Source organism: Convolutriloba macropyga, chromosome 4 (genome assembly GCF_964194025.1).
Source record: "Convolutriloba macropyga chromosome 4, txConMacr16.3, whole genome shotgun sequence".
Lineage (NCBI taxonomy): Eukaryota > Metazoa > Xenacoelomorpha > Acoela > Convolutidae > Convolutriloba > Convolutriloba macropyga.
Genome location: NC_134471.1, coordinates 79303046 through 79327678, shown reverse-complemented (window position 1 = coordinate 79327678; position 24633 = coordinate 79303046). Strand labels below are relative to the sequence as shown.

Genomic DNA, 24633 nt, shown 5'->3' with positions numbered 1-24633 from the left:
TTTCGTACTCCAAACATAAACACGCGAATTGTTTACAAATTTAAATTTTTTGAAAATAATTGTTAAGTTTGTTTAGGACTTTTTGTCAAGGAACCTCCTCATTAGTTTAATAATAGGTTAGTGCATAGTTTCTAGTTGTAATGGAATAGTTTTCAAGATTTTAACATCACGAATTTTTACAATTTTTAAAATAAAAGTTGCAATTTTCACATTTTCTGGCATTTATTGTCATTGTTTAAGTTTTTTCAAACCCAGGTGTCAAGAAACCTCATCTAGGGTTCGATAATAGGCTACTCAAAAGTTTTTATTGGTCATGGAATGGTTTTCAAAATTTTTTCTTTTCATAGTTTTTTTAACCTCAGCGCCCAAGGAATCTCCTTTAGGTTTTGATAAAAGGTTAGTTCACAGTTTCTGGTGGTAATGAGGAATGTTTCAATTTTTAATTTTACAAAATTTAGCGAAAATTGCGTTTTTTGAATATCTGAAAAATTATTATGTTTTCCTTAATGGCCACGGAACCTCCTCTAGGGTTTGGAAGTATGTTACTGCATATTTTCAAGCGGCAATGGAATGCTTTTCAATTTGTTAATATCACTAATTTTAGCAGGTTTTCTAAAGCTTGCAATTTTTCAAGTTTTTGTTTGAAAATGTTTGGATTCTTAAGTCTTTCCCTGCATCAGGGGTCCAGGAACCTCCTACGGGGTTCGATAATAAATTAAAGCATACTTGCTAGAGGTAATGGAATGGTTATCAATATTTCATAAAAATTTTGAAATTAGCAATTTGATAAAATTTTTTAAATTTTTTGAAGATTGTTATATTCCAAGTTTATGGATCTTTATGAGGCATTGAAGCTATTTAAGGCTTAAAATAGGGATACTCTCTAGTCATTGGCTACAATAAAATGGTTCGAATATAATATCACGAATTTTGGCAGGGTTTTGTTAAAATTTTTGGTTTGTTTATAAATTTGTCAGATTCTCATTTTAACATTATTTACTGGCCAACGAATTTTTTTAAAGTCTTGCAGATAGGTTACATGACAGAACTCCGGTTAAAAACGAGATTTTGAACTTTTTCTTCCAGCGAAATTTTGATATTTTTAAATTTTGCACTTTTGTTTTTTTGAACCAGTTGTTAGATTTCTCGAGTTGATCTAACTTTGGTGGAAAATTTATCCCTTTCAAGTCCTGTGCGTCAGTAAATGAGTATATTGAATTGTGCAATATATGGCCTTCAGGTTAAAAGGTTCAAGAGTTTTAGCAATGATTATTTTTTCGTTCAGTTTGTTCGACTCTTTTATTTTCTCAACTTTTGAGATTTTCTTTTTGGCTGCGATTTTTCGATTGCTACTGGTCAGGTACATTACGTCTCTTTTTTCATTCAAATCTTTGGATTGTATTTCAGGACTTGTCCTGCGATGTTTTTTTTCATTTCGTCGTCTCGATCGACGATTCTTGCCACCTGACTTATTGCAATTGACTTTCAATTTCAGTGATTTCTACGGCTCTGCAGTTAAAATTTGTGTGCGTAACGTCATTTGTTCTGCTTTCACGTTAATTGCGTGACTTAACTCACTCAAATAACACTGAAATGTGATGGAGTTTAACACTGAATTTTGATGCAATTAATTTTGAAATTTACACACGTGCTTAAGAACTTGTTGTTAACTTTTGTTTACGAAATTTGAAGCAAATTTTGTAGATATGTGTGCCTGTTTAAAGCAAAAATTTTGCGTGACTGTTTTTGCTCTGTTGTTCCAGAACCTTCTTTGACCTCTTAACTGACTTTTTCGCGCTTGTTTTCCTTTTTGAGTGATCCCAAATACTCTGATTCCGAAAAAAAGTTTTACAGCCAAAAATAAAGGCGATTGTGAGCGATGTAATCAAAGCAGGTAGAGCTTAGTGGATAAGATTTAGACTGCCAACCATGAGGTAACGTGACTGAACCCCGGTAATTTTGTGTGCATCATCAAAATTTTCTTAGCTGCACCCCTTCTAAGTTAGGTTGCCCTCGTCTGTCATTTGAGAGCAATTCATCCGACATTAGTCTATTTATGTTGTATGATGTACTGTGCAGCTTCTTTCATATTTTAAAAACTGATCACATCATCACACCCAAAAATAAAGAGTTGTTGCTACTGAGATTTCATGAAACAAGCCTCAATTTCAATTCAACATTTTAGTACAACAAATGACAGTCAATAGATTCAATTTCAAATACTTTGTTAGTTAGTGTTTGTGGTTGTGACAACGGAAATTTCCTTTAAAACGCGAAGAAGTGTCGAAATAAGAAACGCGAAAAAAGTGTCGAAATAATTAGCTTTGAAAATAACCGTAAATTTGATGAAGTTCCTCGAAAGTAGCTCAATGAACCTCGAAATAAAGCTTTCTTCAATTTGCAAACTTTACCGCCTTGAAGTTTCTTGTCGTAAAGCAGAAAAGAACGTGAATGACCCCTAGTGCAAGGATAATCCAAGACAAAGCGGAAGAGATGTTTATCTAAAACAGATTACATTTGACCAGATGGGGAAATCTGATTAGTCTCTTCCTTTTTAACTATCTCAAAGTTCCGCACTGTTCTGAATTTTTATCACTAGTGTTAAAAGCTCCAATTTTCAGACCATCTTTTCAGTCTTAAAAGTTTGTCTATTAATCAACAAATTAAACACTTTCACCATTTCGTTTCTCTTAAATAGATGGAGTCCTTTTACTCGATGCGGATTTCTGTCTGACTGTAAGGGTAAATTTGATTTTCCTACTCGCAAGCTGTTATCTAGCTTCTATATATCTGCACGATCTCGCAAAGTCGTAGAACTTCTGCTACAGGAATTTTTCCTAAACGTTGGTTTTCTGTCGTGAGACGGTGAAGATTCATATGCCGTCCGAATTAAATCCGCGGTGATTAAACGGCCGATCTTTTCATTTTTCATTGCCAGACAAAGTACATTGAGTTGACCCGTCTTATCTTATATGAACGACACGTCTTTTGTCAGCCGCTCTGACGTTTTTTAAAGTCATTGGAACAATTAATAGCTTTCCCTTAATCTAAGAAAAGTGCACCTAGCCTAAATTTATTACATTAATTAATTCAATGAAATCATAGGTTTTATTTATTTTTCAAAGATATTTTTTTAAAACTGACAATCAAATAGAATTAATGTTATGAATGAATTTAATTTTGACCGAGTGTAATATTCAAGAGTTTGTAGAACTAACAAGAAATACCACTATCTAATGCGACCGGTATTTAAATTTTTAAGACTTTTGAAAAATTGCATATTATTTCAACTTTGTTGAAGTCACACAAAATTGTAGAATTTGGCAAAGCTGAATGAAGTCAAGTTATAAATTTGCGACTTGATCGGAATTATTTTGTCTGTATTTTAGCATCATTCTTTTTGCATTGTGAACAGATACGCTTTTGGTGACTTATGAGCTAGTTGTTGGATCTCCAAATTACTTTGTGTCCGTGAAACTTGACACATGTGATCAATGTTGTAAATTTTTATCACCAGTGTTAATGTGTAAAGTTTTAGACCCTCTATTGACTCTTAAGTTTTGGGCTATTAATCAAAAAGTTAGACACTTTCACCATTTCTACTTCTGCCGACCCGGATAAGTGTTTGCAGCAACCGTGAAAAAAAAACAATTTTTTTTCAATCTGGGAGATAACGTTTAGATGTTAACTTGTGATTAGAAGATCAATTTTTTCTATGAGCGCAATTTACGTAAAATGGTTGGTATTATGCACGTATTAATTTCAAACTACCGCTCTGTTAATATTTTCTAAATGCGCATTCACGCGTATTCACATGTAATAATCCATATGCATACATAATGTTAAAACATACACAAATGAGGGGTGCCTAATTTACTGGGGGGGGGGGGGGGGCGCTAGCGGAAAAGATCCGAATATTGGAATATTTTTAGGTTCCGGTGTCTGAAACAAACCGTCCTGTTTTGTAATATAATGAATGGAAACTATACGCATTTTATCAATCATTACCTGAATTATGTTCAATATTTTTTTGTAATTTTTTTGTTTTTCTATCCACAAGTAGCCATGTTTGTTTGAATTTTTCAAGATTTTTTTAAAACGACAATTGAAAGAAATTCCTCAAATGAACTCTGATATAGATGAACAAATTCTGACTGTTGTCAAACATCAGAGGGCATGTATGCAAAATAAAGATAAGATAACTTGAGGCGAATGAGAAAAGTTTTGCATAATGGTAATTTCCACTCGTACTTTTTATGAAAATCTCAGATAATTTAAGTTGGCTGTTTTCCTTTGCAAAACAGGAAAAATCCTGGAAGTTGAATACCAAAATTCAGATGCCTCAAAGATATATTTGCTTTGATTATTATTAAAAAGCTTTCTGCAAAATTTAACACAATAATACTTATAATTAATTATTTTACCTTCTTTTACCACTCAATTTTTAAGACACGCCCCAGGACAATAGTGCGTGATATTTGCTCTGTGCTTTGATAGCCATTGAACTTATATTTTACATTGTTGTTTACTGCTGTAAATGCTTGAAGCAAAACGCTGCTTGAAAGTAAGCCGCGTAAAATTTGCCAAGTTGCTTCTTTTGTCTAGACTGGCGGTGAGAAACTAAAAAAAAACATGCGAAAAATGAGAGCAAATTTAATCAATAATTCATCTGCCTAGCTTGGTTATTAAATAGTGGCTGTGGTAGTGGTTGTGATTTTATTTATAGCTTGCCTTTATGGTCCAAGAAAGCCCACAGTGTGCATTGTTAGCCAAAACAAAAGATAATCCTAAGGCCACTGGATTAAGTGTTCGATTTCGAATCTCTCTCTTTATTTTTCTTGCCTTAGTTCCTTAGTTGCTTATTTTTCCGAGCTTTTGTTCGAGCTGCAGTTATATACTACTGTGCGTGTATTTCGTTCTTGTGTTTTGTGCTGGTGATTTTATATCCAAGTCGTTATTTGAAATGAATGGTCCTTTTTTCTCTATTATATTTTCATCACGTTTAGTCGATTGAGTTTTTATTCTTTATCGTCAGGTAAAAATTGCAAGTTACTAATGCTATATACTACCAAAATGAAGTTTAAATTGCTTGAATTTTTTTTCTTAAAAAATATAACCTTATAGTATTGCGTCTATAAATTGGATTCATTGTGTTGATTACAATATTATTGGGGTGAGGACAATTGGAAGCATTCAAAGGTTGATAAATAAAATTTCTGAATATTTTTCCTAAGGCAACATGTAAACTGCTTTATTAATTTGGGCGAACTGCAATAAGTACATGTTCATGTAGTGTCATAAATATTCCTTTCCTTTTCGCTTTTCCTTGAAGCCCTAAAAGTTGTCTAATTCTCGTAATTCCCTGGGGTGGTTTTAAAATCACGTGGTCTTCTATCAACCCATAGTGTGTAACACAACCTAACCCATTCTTCGCCTTTTCTAATACCCTTCAATATTATTCAAGTCGATGATACCTTCACCCACGACACCCCCCCCCCCCCCCACACACCCTACGCCCCCTCCCCCTCTGCGGCCATCTACCGCTGCCCATTTTCAGTGGGATACTCCCCTAACCCTGACAACCACAATTTGAGCCCGAAATGTGCTGAACAAATTGACACTAATGCCCGCGAACTGAATTTTCCATGCATTGCCCCCTCTCCGATACAGCCTCAGATTTTATTGGGTTTGTTAGCAAAATGTGGACCCCAACTGATCACAAACAATAACAAATTAACTGGGTGAACTGAATTTTGATTTTTTAGATTTTGAAATTGGGTTGATTTTTCAATCTCGTCTTATCAAACGCATTCGAACTGATTTTCCTTGAATATGCCTTAAAATCTGTAGAGGTCGAAAGTCCAAGTTTTTCAGTCTGCAAAATTTTAAATTTGATTTTTCATTATTTTTCTAACAAATTTGTTCATTTAGAAGTCAATAATCTGTTAATACACTTTGCAGTTACTGGTAGATTTAAGAGACTTTAAAGATTATTACAAGTTGTGTTATCTCTAAAAATAATTGATTCAACTGCTTGAAAAGTGATTGCAGTTCATTCTTCTTGTTTACTACTGACTTACTTTTAAGAATGTAAACCTTTTTCTTATGTATATTTTTAGTTTATTGACTCTACAACGTCGTGAAACGAATGTTAACGTTCTTGTGCTGACTGAACTATTCAACTGCGTGGTTTATTTATAACCACATAAAATTCTCTAATTTATTTTTAAAACTCTACTTGCGTGCAGCTTTTCACAATACCTCTTGAGGGGAATTTGAAAAATGTTACTTCATCAGCAAGCAAACAATTCGTATTCTATAGATTGATTGCTGCAAGTTGTTTCTTATTTTCAATCCATTAAATTTTTCCCACTTTTTGTTTAGCTATTTCTGATGCGCAAACTCTGAAGCCGAATAATTATTTACGGTGAATGTTTCCTGCATCAAGTTGCTAAACGACAAACCAATCATTCCGATCAAACTGAATTTCAGCACATTTTTTGTGTAAAATTAACCGCCAAATGTACGCCATTATTAGATTATTTCAATGGAAAATGTTGATTGATACGAAGAATCTCACGGGAATGTTTCCTTTTCGAACATTTAATTCTGTTTGTTCACTGACTTAATGGTTCCAACCGTTTTTCAACCCAAATTGTTCCAATCCAAAAAATTACTGTTTTCTGACGCCAGGACTTGTTTGTTTAATAACTTTTGTGTAAAATATCATTCAAACAAAAATGGGATCTTTTCCGTTTCTGCCCCCCCCCCCACAAACTTATCTTAGTGGGTGCAAATTATTAAATTATTTGCACCCCCCAGAGGCACCTGCCATATTTTTTACATAATTGTTTACTATGTAATGGCACGTGCTCTGTAATTGGGGGGGGGGGGGGTGCATAACGTACTTGGGGAATGCACAAACGGAAAAGATCCAAAAAATTGCTTTATCTGAGGATTTAACAACAGTAAGTTATTTTTGTTCCCACCCACTTTAGTGGGGGAGGAACTATATACTCAACTGGGATTTTTTGTTCCGACTATTACCTCTTTATTGGTGTCGCAACCTAATCCTTTTTGGTTGAACTCATGAGTCTGCTATGACTTTTGAAAGCTTCGTCTTTTTTTAACTCGTTTTTTGGTCGGTTTATAGCTCGCTCTCTGTAAGCACACGTCACAACCCGTTTCCAGTGAGCTATGGTTTAATCTTTATATCGATTTTAGCTTCAAACAGTAGCTTCTAGGCTTCGTAACTACGAGATTTCTCAAATTATTTGTGATTTTTATTTGTTTGTAATTTTAAAGGATTTGATTTTTTTTAATTTATAACAATAGTCGTTGGTCCCATTGGCTTTAAAATTTTGCTCAATCGAACATTGGATAATGGTATGTCTCAATTGCTGGCATTGAAGATATAAATGAACTTTATAGTGATTTCAGTTGATATCTAATGACAGTAATAACTGTGAAATTAATTGTTTTCAAAAATAGAAACGTATTTTTGAACTTGTTTCTTTTTTCGTCGACCTGTTAACTAGTCGTATTGAGGACAGGTCCCATATTTTTAATGAAGGATAGGTTAAAGTGTTCAGGTTTTTTCTGATGCGAGTTCGATTTTGTTATCTTTTTTATTATAGACATTGAGTTTTGGTCGCAAATACTCAGTTGTTTGATTTTTATTATTGTCATTACTTGTAGTCCTATTATCAAAAACTTTCATCGGCCCTCTAGCGTGGCATTTTTGTATTTCATTGGTTGTTTATTGAACGATATGTATGTTTTTGAAAGTTTTCTATCTCTTCATCATTTGGTAGCGAATTAAGTCAAGAATGAGAATGAGCGGGGTCGGAACATTATGTGCGTACGAACATTACCGAGCCTCTTTGTTTGTTCTGTTTGCAAACGTTTTTGAAGTCGTATTTTAAAATAGCCTTTTTTCAAAATAAATGGCCGATTGAGTTCTTGAGACCATCTTTTTGTCAACAATCTGACTAATTGATAAATGTCTATAAAATAGTGCTGGCCAATCAAAGATTTGATTCATTCGACCCACACCTGATGTCATAAGTTGACAATGTCATGAAACGTGCTTGCGATATTTGTTGAGTTGTGGCGTTTATGTCATGACATTTATGTCGTCATTTATTTTGTGGATTGAGTTGAATTAGCAAATCAAGTTTGCATTTTGACACTGGTTTTTATAAATTTCAGACCCAATGAATAAATGGGGATAGTTCCATTGCAACTATACTTTGCAACCAATTGCAATAGAGTGACTGCGTGCGTCGAGATGTATCGGAGGACAAATTGGAGTCGCAATTTGAAGATGCTACTTAAGTCTTTTAAGCTTGAGTTGAATATTTGAAGAAAACAGAACGGCGTCTTTTATCTTGAAGTTCTCAGTCAACAACATTTCACTAGAGAACCATTAGAACACTATTTGAACAGAAGTAGACTATTTGATCATCCTTTTGACACAAACTTCCCGCTCAGATTTAAATTACTGAACCGTTTAAATTAAATTTGTATACAAACGGTCCCTCTTGTTCAAAACTATCTCACTTACGTAGTGTCTGAAATATCCACAAAAATATTGCAGTATAGTTTCTTGAAAATTTCGGTCACATTTGGATTCATGTGTGGAAACTCCCCGAAGCCCTATAGTACAAATTGACGCTTCAACCTTCGAAATTTATCAGATTTTTTCCAAGTATTCGAAGGTATTCGACCGTTGACGTTGAATTACGTCAGTGCTAAAAAATAAGTCACAAGGAAAAGAAGTCGAGAGTCTCTGCTGATTGTGCAAACTATATAATGTTCAAATTTGACGATATGATGACCGTAGCAAAGTTTATGATTGCTCAAAACGATTTTCCAAACAACGACAATGACGACAACTTAGATATGACAGCCGGACAAATTCAGCAGGGAGGCGTGACGTCATCACAAGGAAGGGGAACCGTGGGTGTTGGGGGTGGTGGCAGTGGAATAGTGTCGGCAGCCTGCTTTACAAACTGCTCTGGTCATGGCCTTTGCCATGAGGTTAGTTCTGCTTCCGAATCCAAAAAAGTCCTTCGAAATTTTGTATCTAATTCTATTAGGAAAAAAAGGGAAATGTTCATCGACTGATCACATTATTTAGGAGAAGTCATTAATTTTGAGCATCACTGAATGCTCGCAAATAAAGCTGGTGGGTATTTGAGTTTTACAGATTTCACAGCTAATAATGTGGTTTAAAGTTGACGTTCAAACCACTATTTTGATTGCTTCTTTCAAACCACTATTTTGATTAGCCGCGTCATCTGCTGAGGTGCCTATTTTAGCTAGCCCCTTAGTTTTTTTGCTCCATCAAACAGATTTTTGTTTTATCACTTTTTCCAGCTTTTCAACCTATTCTGTAATGTTTTGTTGACTCATTTAAAGATTCAATCTGCATTCAAAAATCATTGCTCAGAAAATCTGCGTAAAATCGACAGAGTTAATGTCGAACGATGACATCAAAATTAGAAGAGATAAACACAAAGCCCGGTTTTAGATGACCGTTGCTTATTCTTCTCTTTATTTCATCTTCGTTTTATTTTAACTTAGCTGCTATAGAAGATCTAATGCTAATTGTTGTTAGTATTTGTTTATTTATCTCTCATTGAAAAGCAGAAGTAAGAAACTGATAAATTTTTATCTCGTTTTCAATCCCAATTGGGTCATGGGAATGAATGAATGAATTGAGTTTATCTGCCGGGTATGTTGCATGATCAGCTAATGTTTTTAGGAGCTTTTGTGGCCTTTTCAAAGTCTGTTTGCTGTTTTTTTTAAATGGATTAAATGGATGATCTTTTGCAGGATTTTAAAAAAGCTGCTCAAAAAGCAGTTTGACTTGTGAAATGCGAATTGGAAGGTCTAAATGTTATTTATTCCACTGTTTTTTCACTTTACCTAAGTTCACAGCTGGTTCAACATCTAGCTTGAAATCCTTTTGACTTCTGTAGGCTAATTTCGCTCTTCGCTCATTCTGCTCAAAGTGCTTTTAGACAGCAGCTGCGCAGCAAATGAATTCAAAATGAACAGAGTCAGTATGAAAAAACGAAATCAGAAATAGAAACGAGATAAGTCCATAAAGCCAAATTTTAGATGCCCATTACTCAAACTTTGTTCTTGTAATTCTTAGTTACCATCTTTAATGCTCATTGGTATTGATACCAGCTTCTGTATCGTCTCACTATGGAACAGGAGTATATTCAACTACTCAATGACATCAAAATAGTTTGCACTTTAAAATTGTTTTCCTGCAAAATTTTTTCATTATTTTCTCTTCTTTCAATCCCAATCTTGGTTATGGGAATCAACCGCGGCTGTTTTCCGACAATCTGCCGGGTAGGTTTATCTTTAGATGGTATCATTTAATTAAATATACTATTCAGAAGAATAGCAGAATACTGCATATAATACGACTAGAGAATTTAGCAACAAAAATTTTCTTTCGCAAGTATTTCTCTAAGTACCCTATCGGGTATCAAAAATATTATTCTGCTGCACTATATTGAGATAATGGAAAAACCCAAAATTCTGATCAGTAGAGCTCAAATGCTCTTATTGACCATACTTAAGAGGAAATCGAAAATGCGTCAAATTTAATTTTATGTGTAAATTGATATCGACTGAGTCGACCTAATAAAGAATTGACGTCTCTATTTGAGACTAATTGTAAACCCTCTAATATTGCTATTCACAATGTCTGAAATCTAAATTCTATCTTTGTGTGAGCAGCTTTTCGACTTCAAAGGTTTTGTTCATTTGGGAACGACGCAATGCTGCTTTCCAATTTACTGCAGCATTTTCATGACTTGTGTTTTTTCGGAAGTCTTAATGAAAGCAATGTGTCACTGCAGCTTTTCATTAATAATTGGGAGCTGGTGCATCTCATTTATAATGTAGGCAAATAACTTAACGACCTAAATTGTTCCTGTGCTTACGAAAATTAAAAACCTATAAATTTTGGGCATTCAATGAAGCAGATCCTAACTCGATTTGGTTTCATTGATCTGTTAGTTATGTTCTATTTCTGTGGTTGCACTAAATTGAGAAATGAATTCTGCTTCTTTTCGTGTTAGTTTTTGTGAGCGGTTGATGGTGAACCAAGCAACAGGTTGCTTTAATTGGAAAATCTTAACCAAGAGTTTCGTGGTTATGAATACAGAGCAAAGGTTATCAAGGGGTAGTGGTAGTGCTTCACCCCTTAATGAATTGAATTTGTGAGCCTACTAAAGAGCGTAACAGTTTTTTCCAAGATTGCAGGATAAATTTATCGAAATGAGTCGCATTTGGAATGTAAAAAAAGTTTGGAAAGAAATGTTACGCTGATTTTTTAGTAACGCGCGATTTTTTTGGAGTGATTTCTTTAAAATATCAAGCTGTCAAATAAATTTTTAGCTTTCATTAAAATAGATTGAAGGAGTATTTTTCCTCCTGTTTTTTCTGATTTTTAACCTGAGGGAATTTTGTTCACATATTTACTTATTTGATTCTCTTAGGTGGTATACATCAAAGAAAAATTGATTAGTGTTTTTTGGTTTGAGTTTTAATGCGAATTTTTTTTGCTTTATGCTGCATTGGAGAAATAATATTTCAAGGATTTTTGCTGGAGTTTTTCACATTTTATGCCAATTTCTGGTCTATGTTATCTTGGTGTATTCACAATAGCTACTATCCTTTCAAAAAATTCAGAGTGGTCTGCCAGCTATTTTCATCACATTCGGTTCAAGCAGATTTTTCATTAACCTCAGAAATAGTTCATTTTCCTGCACTGTTTAAGTTCTTTTAATTATTTATTCTTAAGAATAGAATCTTAAACCTCGCCCAGTAAGGCAATCTTAAACCTCGCCCAGTATAAAGCATTGGATATTAATAAAGGCTAGTCTAGACAAGAACGCATGTGGCGAAATCAGTTGAACTGAATTTAACCTTTTTTTAATTGTTCATCATTGTTTGCAATTTTTTATGCGGTAGAACCATTCAAAAAGTTTTGATGAACTCAACTAATGAAGATTTATTACTCTTCAAAGAAGTCAGAAGTTGATCAAAGTAAAGGATCACTGGGGGAAAATTGATGTAAAGTTTATATTTGATTAATGATGAGGTGTAATTAAGCTAATCTTTTGGGAGAGTTCGATTTCAGCTCATGAGTAGTGTAGATATGGCAAGTGAAGTTGTACTGGAGAACAGATTATATGTCAAAAAAATAAAGTGTAATAATTTTTTGTTCTGTATATGGAATGTACATTGTGTAAAAGTAATAAAATGAACTAAAATGAGGCATTCTTTTCTCCAGTACAATTGGACTTGCCGGTGAACAGACAAAACAGTCCCAGACAAAACAGTCCCGGACAAAACAGTCCCAAATAGCAAAATATTCCCAGACAAAACAGTCCCAGACAAAATAGTCCCAAGAAACCAGACAAAACAGTCCCAGACAAAATAGTCCCAAGGCCATTTTAACAGCTCTCACACGTATGATTTAAAAGACGGATAATTTAATCCCATGTTCGGTTGTGATAGTTTCATATCAAGTCCCACGGGCCGCTGAGGCATGGCCATGGCCATTAAGTATGTTAAAACATACGGGTAATAGCTACTGCTAATTTGTTGTCGGATTATTGAACGAACTTTTCAAAGTACATTGGGTATAATGGCATTAGGTACATATTATTTGGGACTATTTTGTCTGGGACTGTTTTGTCTGGTTTCTTGGGACTATTTTGTCTGGGACTGTTTTGTCTGGGAATATTTTGCAATTCGGGACTGTTTTGTCTGGGACTGTTTTGTCTGGGACTGTTTTGTCCGGACACGGGACTTGCCATATCTACATTAATTTCATGTTCCCATTGTGATTATGTAATCATGATCGGTTGTAGAAATCAACTCAAAATCAAGTCCCAATGAGGCATTGTCATGGCAATTATAAATAATAAATGTATTATTAATTATCTAAACAGTTTTCTGACCATTGCTGATGAGGATCACTAAATGAGGATTATAATGCAACATGGATAACCAGTTGTGTGTGTTGCAATTTTAAAAATTTGACCCAAATGACGTTTTGATGATTGACAAATGTCGAGAATGATTTCAAATGACGGGAATTTTGCGATTAACTGAAATTTTGAAAGATGTCGAACTCAGGATATTTTTTTAGTTCTGATGACATTGGTAAGATATTGGGTATATTTATTGTGGTTTCTGTGTAATAGCAGTGGAACAGCAAGAGGCCACATCGGCCTGTTCTCATCTGCCGTGTAGTTTTTTGTTGATTTTTGTTGATGTGTAGTTTTTTATGATTTATTGGATAACTTTGCACTTGTTTCAGGGCGAGTGCTGGTGTGAAGTGCAGTTCCGAGGGACCTCATGTCAAACTACAAATTTGCTTTATTATACAATCTTTTCATGTCTCTTTTTCCTTCTCTCATTAATATCCCTCATCCAATTAGCTGTCTGTGTCCAGGCCGAGTACCACAAACGACACAAACCCACAATACGAGACGTATTTCGTCTGACCAATCAGAAATTAGTTTACTTTTTCGTAACCATAGCAACCGCCTCCCGAGGCTTTTACTTTGCAATTCAGCTAACCCACCCCGTTATTTCCTTTAACCTTCAAACTGTGTACTATCCGCTAATTCTGACAATATTCTCGCTAATCGTTTGTAAGTGGGCTGAATGGTTTCACATTAATGACATGCCTCCGACTGGTGCCCCGGGCTTGAGCAGTCAAACCCCGACCACTCCGCTTTCTCGATCCCCGAGTACGAATCGGTTTTACACAGCTCAAATCTCATCAACGTCGAGTAATTCTGCTGCAACGACGTCACAATTTAATCAGAGAGTTCATCGTGACGAAATCACACCAGCGTCAACGTCGGCCTATCATGTGCACACGAATCGGGTGGCTGGGAACCATTACCAGCACCCCCATTTTGCTGGGGGACATCATGGAATGAGCCCTAATTCATCTTTTCTGACTAAATCTCTCGGAGCTTTCATCACTTTCAATGTTCTGATGTATATATTGCTGTTTCTGCAGTTGTTGGCTACCAATACGTGGGTAAAGGATATTGCAGGTGAGTTGATTGTTTAAAATATAACAGATAGTTTTTAGGTCCCACAGTCATATTAAACTATTTAATTTTGAGGTCATACAGTCAACAATAGAGAAGTGAGACGTTTTGCAGAAAAGCCAAAATATTTGAAATTGTTTCAGAAGCTTAAAAACCATGACATCTATATATTCAAATCCATTTTGTATATTTTAAAGTTTTAATTCACGGAGATATGACTTCAAAATAGTAAGTTTCAAATATTGGGCATGGCATTGTGCTGAAGAACATAATGTTCGACCCCTAGCATTCTCAATCTTTGGTCATTTTTGTCAACTAGAGAACAGAGGGTGAACTTTAAAAATGCGAAACCTCGAGAAAATGAAGACAAGTTTTTGGCAACGATTATCAAATCTTTATTCAGTGTTAATCTCAAGTAGAACAGAAAGAATACTATTGTGAAGTGTACAATATATTGATAAGGACCATTGTCCAAAAAATTTTTAATTTGAAATAAAAACAGACTTTTCAATAATTTTCGTTTATTTGAAAAAAACTGACTTTTGGATAGTTGTGGAACTCTCATGTACTCAAACCAGCAAACATCTTCTGTTCATTGCATCCCCCTCAAAATGTCCATTTTTTGTGTACATTTTTCAACCGCAAAAAAAAGAGAATGAAATTAGTAAAATGGCATATCAATGAAAGACTAGCTGTAAACTCTCAATTTTCTTATTTATATGATTACGCGAAGACATCAAAACCAACAAAAACTCGATTATCTATTAGTTTTTAAAATTTCAAGACTGTCAATGTCATTTTTACATTCAGGAATGATTTTAATACTGCATTTGAGCCTCAAAATTTGAATTCGGCGCTTGCTTCTTTTATACCCTAGTCTGAGGCAATAAAATAAATGGTTTAAGCGTATTTGTTGCATGCATAATGAGCAAGAGACATGAAAGGCATAAATGGGAGCGCCTTCTTTTGTTGATTGGTAATTTATGGCGGAAAACTGTCAGATGAAAGAGCTCTTTTTGTATCAAAGATTGCGTTGTTTGGTGTTCAATTAATATGCAATACATGTACAGATTTCAAAGGCGATTTTTCAGAGTCAATTTATGGAATTTATGCGACGTTTCTCCTCAAAAACGGCGAACGTTCTGCAAGCTAACAAATTGAGAACTGATTTTGAATTATAGCTCTTAGCCAAACTTTCGTAATTTGTGAATCAAGAATCAGGATAAATGTCATTATCTTAAACTGTAGACAGGCAAATTCAGCCATGATTTAAAAACCCCTCAGTTCATGAATTTAACCCTAATTCATGAAAAAAGTTGCTGATCAATCTTCAAATTTAAATTTTGTCTACTATTTTTAATCCGTTGTTTAATGCTGACTAGTTGTTTTCTCATGGATAACTCCGATGCTATTTGTTTTTGAGAAAGGTCTTTAATATCTGGGAGTAATGGCCGAAAGCATCGCTACATTGATATCCTTCTTGAAAATGAAATTTAAATAGCAAATTTTTGTCAAAACGATGAAGTGTGCCGTTATTTCGAAAAATCCTCAATCTCAAAAATTAGCGGACTTATTTCCTTTAATGATAATTTTTCATGTTAATGTCATTAAACCAGTATAGCTACACAAAAAGAGCAGTATATTGACGCATTAACATAAAGACCTATCTGATCACTTTTTCCGTCGAACCAATTAGACAGTGCTATGTAAAAATTTGTTTCGACATGCATTGTTCTATATGGTGAAAAATTTAATGTGCTCAATGTCAGTAGCAACTACCTCAAACATCTCCAAAATGCTAGCGTTTGAACACAAATTATGTTGATTTGTTCTTTAAATAGAGAAAATTTAGACTAAAAATTTGTCATCTATAGGCTTGAGTCAAAAACAAATGATAAGCGACAGTTTTTGAAGTATTTGAATCAAGCCTACAATCGAGCGGAAAACGGTAAAGCAAAAACTTTGCCAAACACAGGCACGCTAATGCTTAAATTATTTGGTTCAAAAGTTAATGGTTAAATTATTTGGTATCATTAGAAAGCTTGTCCAGCGTAGAATATGGAATTGAAAAGATTTTTTTAGTTTCGTTTTTGACAGGGAGATATCGAGGTTTAAACTTTCGAGAAAATAGAGTGAATTCCGTTGATTTCATTCACTTTTTTTCGAAATTTTTGACTAAAATTTCGCCAATTTTGATAAAATTTAATAAAATTTTTCAAGAAAATGTTGTTGATTTTACGTTTAAAGACAAATTGAATTGTCGTCTATTTTCATTGAATTTTTTTGCCACAAATTCCGGCTAAATATTTCACAAAATTCAGACTTTTTCATCAAAAACAGCACGAATTAAGTTTCTTTAGTCCACTCTGATTCAATTTGAAGGAAGTGCACACCCAAACACCACTAACACAATCGTGGTAGACTGAAAAGGGGCTAATTCCACTTCAACTTCCGTTGAGAGTGCTCTGTAAATAAAACTTTGCCGTTTTTTGCTATTTTTATTCGTTGATTATCAAAAGCGCAGCATTTATTTTTGAATTAAATATTCCTAATGGACAATCAGCATTAGCAGGACTAGTTCTGTGCCAATTTTGGACCGTTACAATCCAAAAATAATTCGGATTGTCGTCAGTCGGTTTTTTATTAAAAAAATTCGATCTTTTTTATATTAATTAAATAACAGAACATTTGAAATCAAAGCTCACTAGTGATAGGTCCTATTGGCTTACTAAGTAGCTCGAAATTAAGTTATCTAGTTGATTGCTTGAAAGCTCATGGTCGTTTTGACATTTAAAATGTTTGCTTTTTAAATAAAAAAAGGCTTATTGAACTCTGCCTCCATTTTTCTCTTAATTTGGTCAACTTGTAGCTTAGTGTCCGCAATCAAAGAGTGCTACTTCTTTCTTCTGAATTCAAATTGAATATATATTGCGGTTATACGCCTTATGTTATGGTGTTCTGGCTTTGATACTACTAGATTTCACATTTTTTTTAATTTTTAGGTATTTGCCCATTTTTCATGTTTTCTAGTTTTGTCAGATTATCACGATATAGTCAGTTCATATATCACATTTTTCGCTTTCAAAGTAACGCACAACACAATTGATAATAATTAAATCCTTAAAGATTTAGATTGTGGTTCTTTACCGCTTCTTTAACTGTCTTTTTTTCTTTGTCTTAGTCGTATTTAATTTCCTGAACAATGACCCGGTTTGATTGGCTTTTCCTGGAAGAGTGGATGAGCCGATTTTCTGATATTAGAAGATAGATAATGGCTTTCATGACTTTGAAACCAATGGTTTTCCAAAATGAAAAAAAAAATTTCAATTTCGCAATTTTGTTCCTTATTTTTTTTCTGTTTGTTACCTGGTCTCGTTAATTCATGGTTAAAGATGACATTATTTTTGTCAAGGGAAGGTGTCAAAAAGGGATTGGTGTCACAAAATCTAATGTTTTTAAAGAATTCGTTGTGACTTTACTGGCTTCGACAAGGGTTTTTCACAAAAAATTATAAATTAATTTTTGATTTTTGTCTATTTGACATTCTATTTGTAGACGTAAGACTTGTTCTGGATAATTTCAGGTCTCGCGGGCTTCCTTCGGAAGAATAAACGAAGCTATTCAGTTTTTCATTTTGTAATTAATGGCTTTCATGTCTTTGGAAATAATTTTTTTTCGATTATAACAAGTATTACAAAATCTCGCTTTTTTTGTTAGTCTTATTGTTACCTAGTTTCATTAATGAGAGGTCACATAATACATTTCAAGGGAAGGTCTAAAAAAAGGGATTGGTGTCACAGAACTAATGTTTTAAGAGAATTCATTATGACTTTACTGGCTTCCACACGGTTTTTCACAAAAAATAGTAAATGAATTTTTGATTTTTGTCATATTTGACGTTCTTTTTGTAGACGTAAGACATATTCTGGATAATTGCAGGTCTCAAGGGCTTCTTTTGGAAGAATGGACGAACCTATTCAAATTTTTCATTCTGTAATTAATGACTTTTATGTCTTTGGAAATAAATTTTTTTCGAAAAAAAAAGTATTACATAATTTTGCATTTTTTTTTCTTTTTTGTCTAATTGTTGCTTTTTTCGATAATGAGCGGATACATAATACATTATCGGTGTTCGTCACGAAAGTGGAATCGAACACATTTTGGGGGCCAAAGTATGGCTTAACGGCTTCCGAAACCTTTTCTGGCAAGTTTTAATTGATTTTTAATTTGTTGTCTATTTGCTGTTCCTTTTGTAATTGTTCCTTTTGTTATTTTGTTTTTTTTTTCAGTTTTATCTGACACTATTTTGACTTTTTTATTAAGTTTTGTTTTTAAAAACGGACAAAAATTTTTTTATGTAATTAATGTTTGTTGTTGTTGTTTGAATTTGCCGTTCGTCTTCGCTCGCGTTCTTAATATCGGCATATCTCATCAATCTAATGCATCATTTTTTACTCCACTGAGTTATTTGCTTTGGAGGCTATCTTTTCGTTCATACACCAGTTTTTTCTGAAAAATACTTGAATTTTTTTCCATCTGTTCCTCATTTGGTAGACAATTATGCCAAAATTGTGGATGAGCGGGGTCGGAACCTTATGTGCGATCGCACATTACCGAGACGCCTTGTTTTTTTAATGTATTTTAAAAATCTATATAGGCTTTGAAAATCCTGAGGCAAAGATGATTGTGGAAATTCTTTAGTTATGGACGTTCATATACTCTACTTTCAATCGCTATAGATCAAAGTTTGAAGCAAGTATTTTAAGCGTGCTTGTGTCCTGCAAAAGTTTTGCTTTAACGACTTCGATTTACTTTTACGTCGACTTTTGAGTTTTACGTGATCTGAATTGCCCTCTCGTTCACAATCTCAACCAGCTGAACTCTTCTGCTTAAACTTTGTCAATTTTTTCTAGAATATTTTTGATGGCTTGAGTGATTTGACATTTTCAAATGAAATAATATATAAAGGCAAAACCCGTGGTCGTGAAGACTTTGTAGCTCCCTTGGAGCAGTTACATGACATTTAACCCAATGCAGTTTTAGCCGACCTGCCATTTTACCCAATGCCAACTTACCCAATGCTAAATTACTCAATGCCCTTTGATCTTTTCGTTCAATTATCCTATTTTTGGTTGTGATAGTTTCATATCAAGTCCCACGGGCCATATAATTATATAGTCGGCTAAATAGTCGTTCTGGTAATTTTAACAATAGGGCAAATCAAAGTTGGCATCGGGCAAAATGGCAGGTTGGGTAAAACGGCATTGAGATAGATTGGCATTGAGGCAACGGCATTGAGGCAGGTTGGGTTACGGTTTGGCGAATAGTCCTAACACCCTTGGAGCCTTTGAAGCCTCTAAGTTAACGAAGTTCTTACGGTTCAGCGAAGCTCCCTAGGGCGTTGTTTTGTGATGGGGATCGTTGGATTTTGGTACGTTTGGAGGCCTCCCGCACTTTTTTAACCAGTACGACTGGCCTCCCTAACCTTGAGCTTGTTATAACCAAAGCCTACCCCTCGCCTGTTTTTCGAGAGCACTTCTTCCGCCGTTAGTTAGTTTGCCTTTATCTTTCTAATGTGCAAATTAATATGCGAAGTTATCAAGCTCTTCAATTAAACTATTACACCTTTAGGTCCAAATGTTGTTTCTAAGAATCTTTATAAAAGATACGAATTGAACTATCCCATCCTATTCAAGTGATCCTTTCCGTTTGTGACGCCCAGCATAGCGGTTGCATATTATTTACATCCCCAAAAGCACGAGCAATTTTTTGTTGACGTTGGGATGTAATGATGTACTATGTATTGGCAAGTTCTATATAACTGGGGGGGGGGGGGGGGGGGGTTAACGTAGTGTGTGGGGTAGGGTGCAAATGGAAAACTTTCAATTCGAGTCACATCATGAATGACTCTCAACAAAAGCGCAACCAACGGTAACGTATTTATTCGAGTGGTCGAATGTGCGTTTAGGTAAGAAGTACTGGATGCGAATATCGAAGGCCTGTTTCGCCTCTCTGACCCTGCTAGTGGTGGTGTTTTTCCTCATCTACGGAGTGGAGATGTTCTTCAAGGTGAGAGGTGCATTCGTGGATGCAAACAGAAGACTGAACAAATTTGTCGCCTGTTCATCCAGACTTAGTCTCATAGCACAGGCTGGCTGTTTGCTCTTTTTGGGTGAGTTCAAATCAAAGATTCATTGAAGAAAAAAATTCTCAACACTTTTGGCCGTATTGGTAATCTTATTAATAGCAGCAAAGCGATAGCTGAGGCTATTATTGGCCTTCTCTAAGTTTTTTTACGACTCGAAGAGGAGTATTGAGTTTCTTGAGGTTTTTTTTACCAGAAGTAATTTGTTCAAACGGGTTTTTGACCTAAAAGCAAAGAGAGAAGTTTTTTTTGATGATGCGCTGTGTTCAAGAATGACTTCGACTTTGAAAAGTGTTTTTGAATGAATCGCGCATATAGATAACCGTTTTTGACCGTTTTTTTTCCGTCGATTTGGTGCAATTTTTTTTAAAAAAAATTTTGTATTAACCACAAAGTTTTTGCTACCACAAAGTTTTTAAGAGCCTAATGATGCGTTTTAAGTGCAATATAGGCACAGATTTCTCTTATATTTTTTAAAAAATTTTCATTGATTTCTTTATTTTTAATAGCCGCCATCATCTCAGCCGGCTATTATAGCGCTACTATTTTTTTTACTTCGTCGAACAAAAAATGTTTAGCTTTACCTCATTTTGCCGCTTTTTCAATATTTTGCGTGAAATCTTTTTGACTTCTCTAGGCTAGTTTCTGTCTTCTCTCATTCTGCCTGCTAAAACTGATTTTGAACATCAGTTGCTCAGCAAAGCAATTCAAAATGAACGTAGTCAGTATATAAAATTGCAGTCAGAAATAGAAACGGGATAAACCCATAAAGCCCAATTTTAGATGCCCGCTATTTGAACGTCGTTCCTATAAGTCTTAGTTACCATCTCTAATGCTGATTGGTATTATTGATATTAGCCCCTGTAGCCTCTCTCTAAGAAACAGAAGTATGTTCATCTACGAAATGCCATCAAAATAAATCGGACTTGAAAAATGTTTTCATACAAAAATCTTTTTTTTCTGTCTTCTAATCTTTCAATCCCAATCATGCTTATTGGAATCAACGACGGCTATTTTCCGGCAATCTGCCGGGTACGTTTGAATTCTGAATGGACATTATCCAAGAAAATAAATATATTTGGCAACCTCCGCTTGACAATTTTTTGCACAATTGTCTTCAACTTAGTCATTTTTGTTATATAGAATTGCGCATGTACTTGTCCGATTTTTGCGATTTTTTGTCCAATTTTTATCAGGTTATTAGTTGTTTTTCGGTTATAATTACAAGTAAGCCTTTCTATGCACCGGCAGGGATTGTAATTTTGTGTTATGAGTAATTGGTTTAGTTTTTGGTGTTCTTTGAAATTCAGTGAAAAATGTATTTCATAAAGGCATTTTCAACAATATTTCGACTTTTTTGCAAAGTATTTAGAATATCGAATCTTTGAACTGTTTCAACTTTATTATTTAGACAAGAGATTGGGTGGGCAAGTGATCTTCCGAGCCATCAATACTAAGTAGAATTGTCTGTTCTAATTTATTTTTCTATGTTCAACTTTCAAAATTTACGAACTAGTTTTTTTGTTTCTGTTTTTTCGCTATGTTTTTGTATTACCCTGAATCTAGCGTGTATCATTCTTGCATTCACCTGAGACCTAAGATTTCCTTAAAGGTTTATTCCTAAGATTTATTCCTTAAATTTTAATTACAGCGTTCAGATAGATTTTTCAAATGTTGTTGGTGTGCAATTGATTTCATGTATAATGTAGCACTTCGACTTTGCTGGAAATAGTTTGAAATTTTTCCTCATAATTAGTTTTTGTGGACTTTAGGTTTGGTTAGGTTCTGAATTAATGATTTTTTGCTTTTGAGTGTTAATATTTTCCTTTTGTTTTTAGATTATTTAAATCTTGCAATGGCTTTAAATTCATTTCGTCTGCTATCTCCAACAACAGAAAATTTAATCTTATTTAAGTGCTGTGACGCCAAAGAATTTTTTTATAGCGTTGTGTTGAGTCCAGTTAATTTTTGCTTTCTTTTGAAGGCATTTTGGTTTCAAAGAGTGAAACCTGCCCTATGCTTTTTGATTTTGTCCTCCGGGCTGGAGTTTTTTAAAAACATATATCACTTGTTACTTGGTGACAATTTTCAGCTGGTCAGTTTTTTTGAGCCTATGAAGATTTTTCCATCATAACCCATCATAACCCACCAATGCTGTTTCGCCGTTTTGAGTCGCTTCGGGAATTCTTCCCGCCCTGTTTTTACCTCATCGAATTTTTTTTCAGGCCATATGACCTCTCAAAAGCCTCAAATCTCTGGTTTTTGTTCGCTAAATTTCAAACTGAATTTCATGCGTAACCTCATTTTTCACTGATTTGATTGACTTTTTTGTTCATTGGCGTGATTAAGTTTTTGGTCACACGTGACTTACCTCGCTCTGAGAAATGGATTCCTCGCACTGATTTCTTCACTTTAATTCAAAGAGATAAGGTCAAGTGAATGTGTATCACTCTAATTGAAGGTTCTTTTAGTGCAACTAATAGAATCAGCCATAAGTTATACAGAATATTACTCAAAATATAACATCTCGGCATCTAATAAAATGCAATTTCTTTTTGGCGCTGCTTTTACTATTTTTTAGACTGCAGATCTACGAAGCTATTGCGGCTATTTTCTTGCAATCTGCCAGCCATCTTATATAATTGGTACGATTATCATTAAAGATTAGGAGTATGCAGTGTTTGGGGTGAAATGTTTGAGGGATAAATTGATAGAGGGTTTAATTGATGTGATGTTTAAGTATTGTGGGGATAAATGAATCGGAGTGAAATGAAGTAGAACCAATTGCAAGCTTTCCGGCGGCTTGACTTTTTATACACTAAACAATAAAAAATTATATATTCTTTGAATACTATGGGTTTAGCGGGGCTTTCTTGTAAGCTATTAATTGGTGAAATATAGCGATAAAACTATTTCTAGTAAAATGTATCGAGAGCAATTATTCTTGCTTATTGCCAATCCGCTCACTTGTATCAGAAGTTGGATCTATTCTGTTTCACTCTCCAATCCCCCCCCCCCCCCAGATTGACCCATATTGATGAGCATGTAACTTTAAGGCCCTCAGGCACATGTGCTATTTTTTACATAGTAATGTGCTTTATAAAACCCCTTGAATTGTAACGGGGGGGGGGGGGGTATAAGAGATCCAAGAAATTTTAGAAAAAGATAATTTTAACCTGGGAGTGGTACAGTTGTGCTTAAATCGATTCTGCCACTGCACCCCCTCCGGGGGATGGGGGTTAGAACTGATCCGGAAGACGTGTTCAACAAGAACTGACTAATTTACTTGATAACATTTGTCGATGAATTTCAGCCCTCTTTCTCTTCTCCGATGTGGCCTTCATTCACTTTGAGAAGAAGATCACTGACTTGGGCATCAGTTACTTCGACACAGCTTGCAGGGCAGTCGATCTATGTGTGGCCATATGGTTCCCTCTCGTGCTGTGGAAGTCGGCAAAGCCAGACGAACTGTGGCTTCTCAATCCCAGGGTTCTCTTCCAAAAAGGACCCGGAGGTTGGATTGAATGAACTTCAACGTTTCCCGCTCGACTATCATTGCTGCTTCTTAGAAACAATACTTGAGACACTCAAGGAGGTTTTATTTCCGAGATACCGTATCTAAAACCTTGCATCAAAATGGATGTGGTCGTAATCCACATCTTGCGTTCGTTATGTAAAACAAAAGGGATCTTTTCCGTTTGTGCCCCCCCCCCCCCCAGTACGTTACGCACCCCCAGTTACAGAACACGTGTCATTACATGGTATATCATTATGCAAAATTATGGCACGTGCGTCTGGGGGGTGCAAATAATATGCGCCCACTAAGCTGGGGGGGGGGGGGGTCACAAACGGAAAAGATCCAACAAAAGATATTTGGAGTATTAAAAAATTTTAGTGGACTCTGCAATATCTAGGGTTATCGTGTAATAACCGAATTGTGGTATTAGCTAACTCCATACACTGCTAAAGAATTAGAGATTAGAGGACTCGAACCTACTATCTCCAGAATTGCGGCCAGGCATGCTGCCGTTGCACCAAAGCTCTGCTGAAGCAGAAAATTTGTTAGCGTGATATACCGCAAACTGGGTGATCGCAATAGTCTTTTATTGCACTATACCAAGAGCATACGCAATTTCTTTGGATTCTGAGATTGTTTTATTTAAAAACCGATTATTCTTAACTCATTGGATTGGAATCAACCTTTTTGTTATTTTTTATAATTGGTGAGGGCTGAGATTTGCGTGACGCAGTCATTCCCATATGTTTGCTTAAAGTAACTCTACGTGACGTCAGTACCTGTACGTGACGTCACATCTATGACGTAGTTCACTGTTTGATATTTTTCGGTTCGATGCCAAATCTAAATACTGGTTCAGACTC

General features: G+C 34.9%; 1 protein-coding gene across 1 annotated transcript in view; it reads left to right on the top strand.

The window, feature by feature from the left end:
* Positions 1-8078: 8078 nt before the first annotated feature.
* LOC142337919 (uncharacterized) overlaps positions 8079-24633 on the top strand; it is a 51466-nt gene continuing 34911 nt past the window's right edge. The window contains exons 1-4 of the mRNA XM_075387560.1: positions 8079-9042; positions 13361-14111; positions 20077-20280; positions 23567-23767. Of these exons, the coding sequence (XP_075243675.1) occupies positions 8815-9042; positions 13361-14111; positions 20077-20280; positions 23567-23767 (1384 nt within the window). The 5' untranslated portion in view covers positions 8079-8814. The remainder of the gene's footprint in view (positions 9043-13360; positions 14112-20076; positions 20281-23566; positions 23768-24633) is intronic.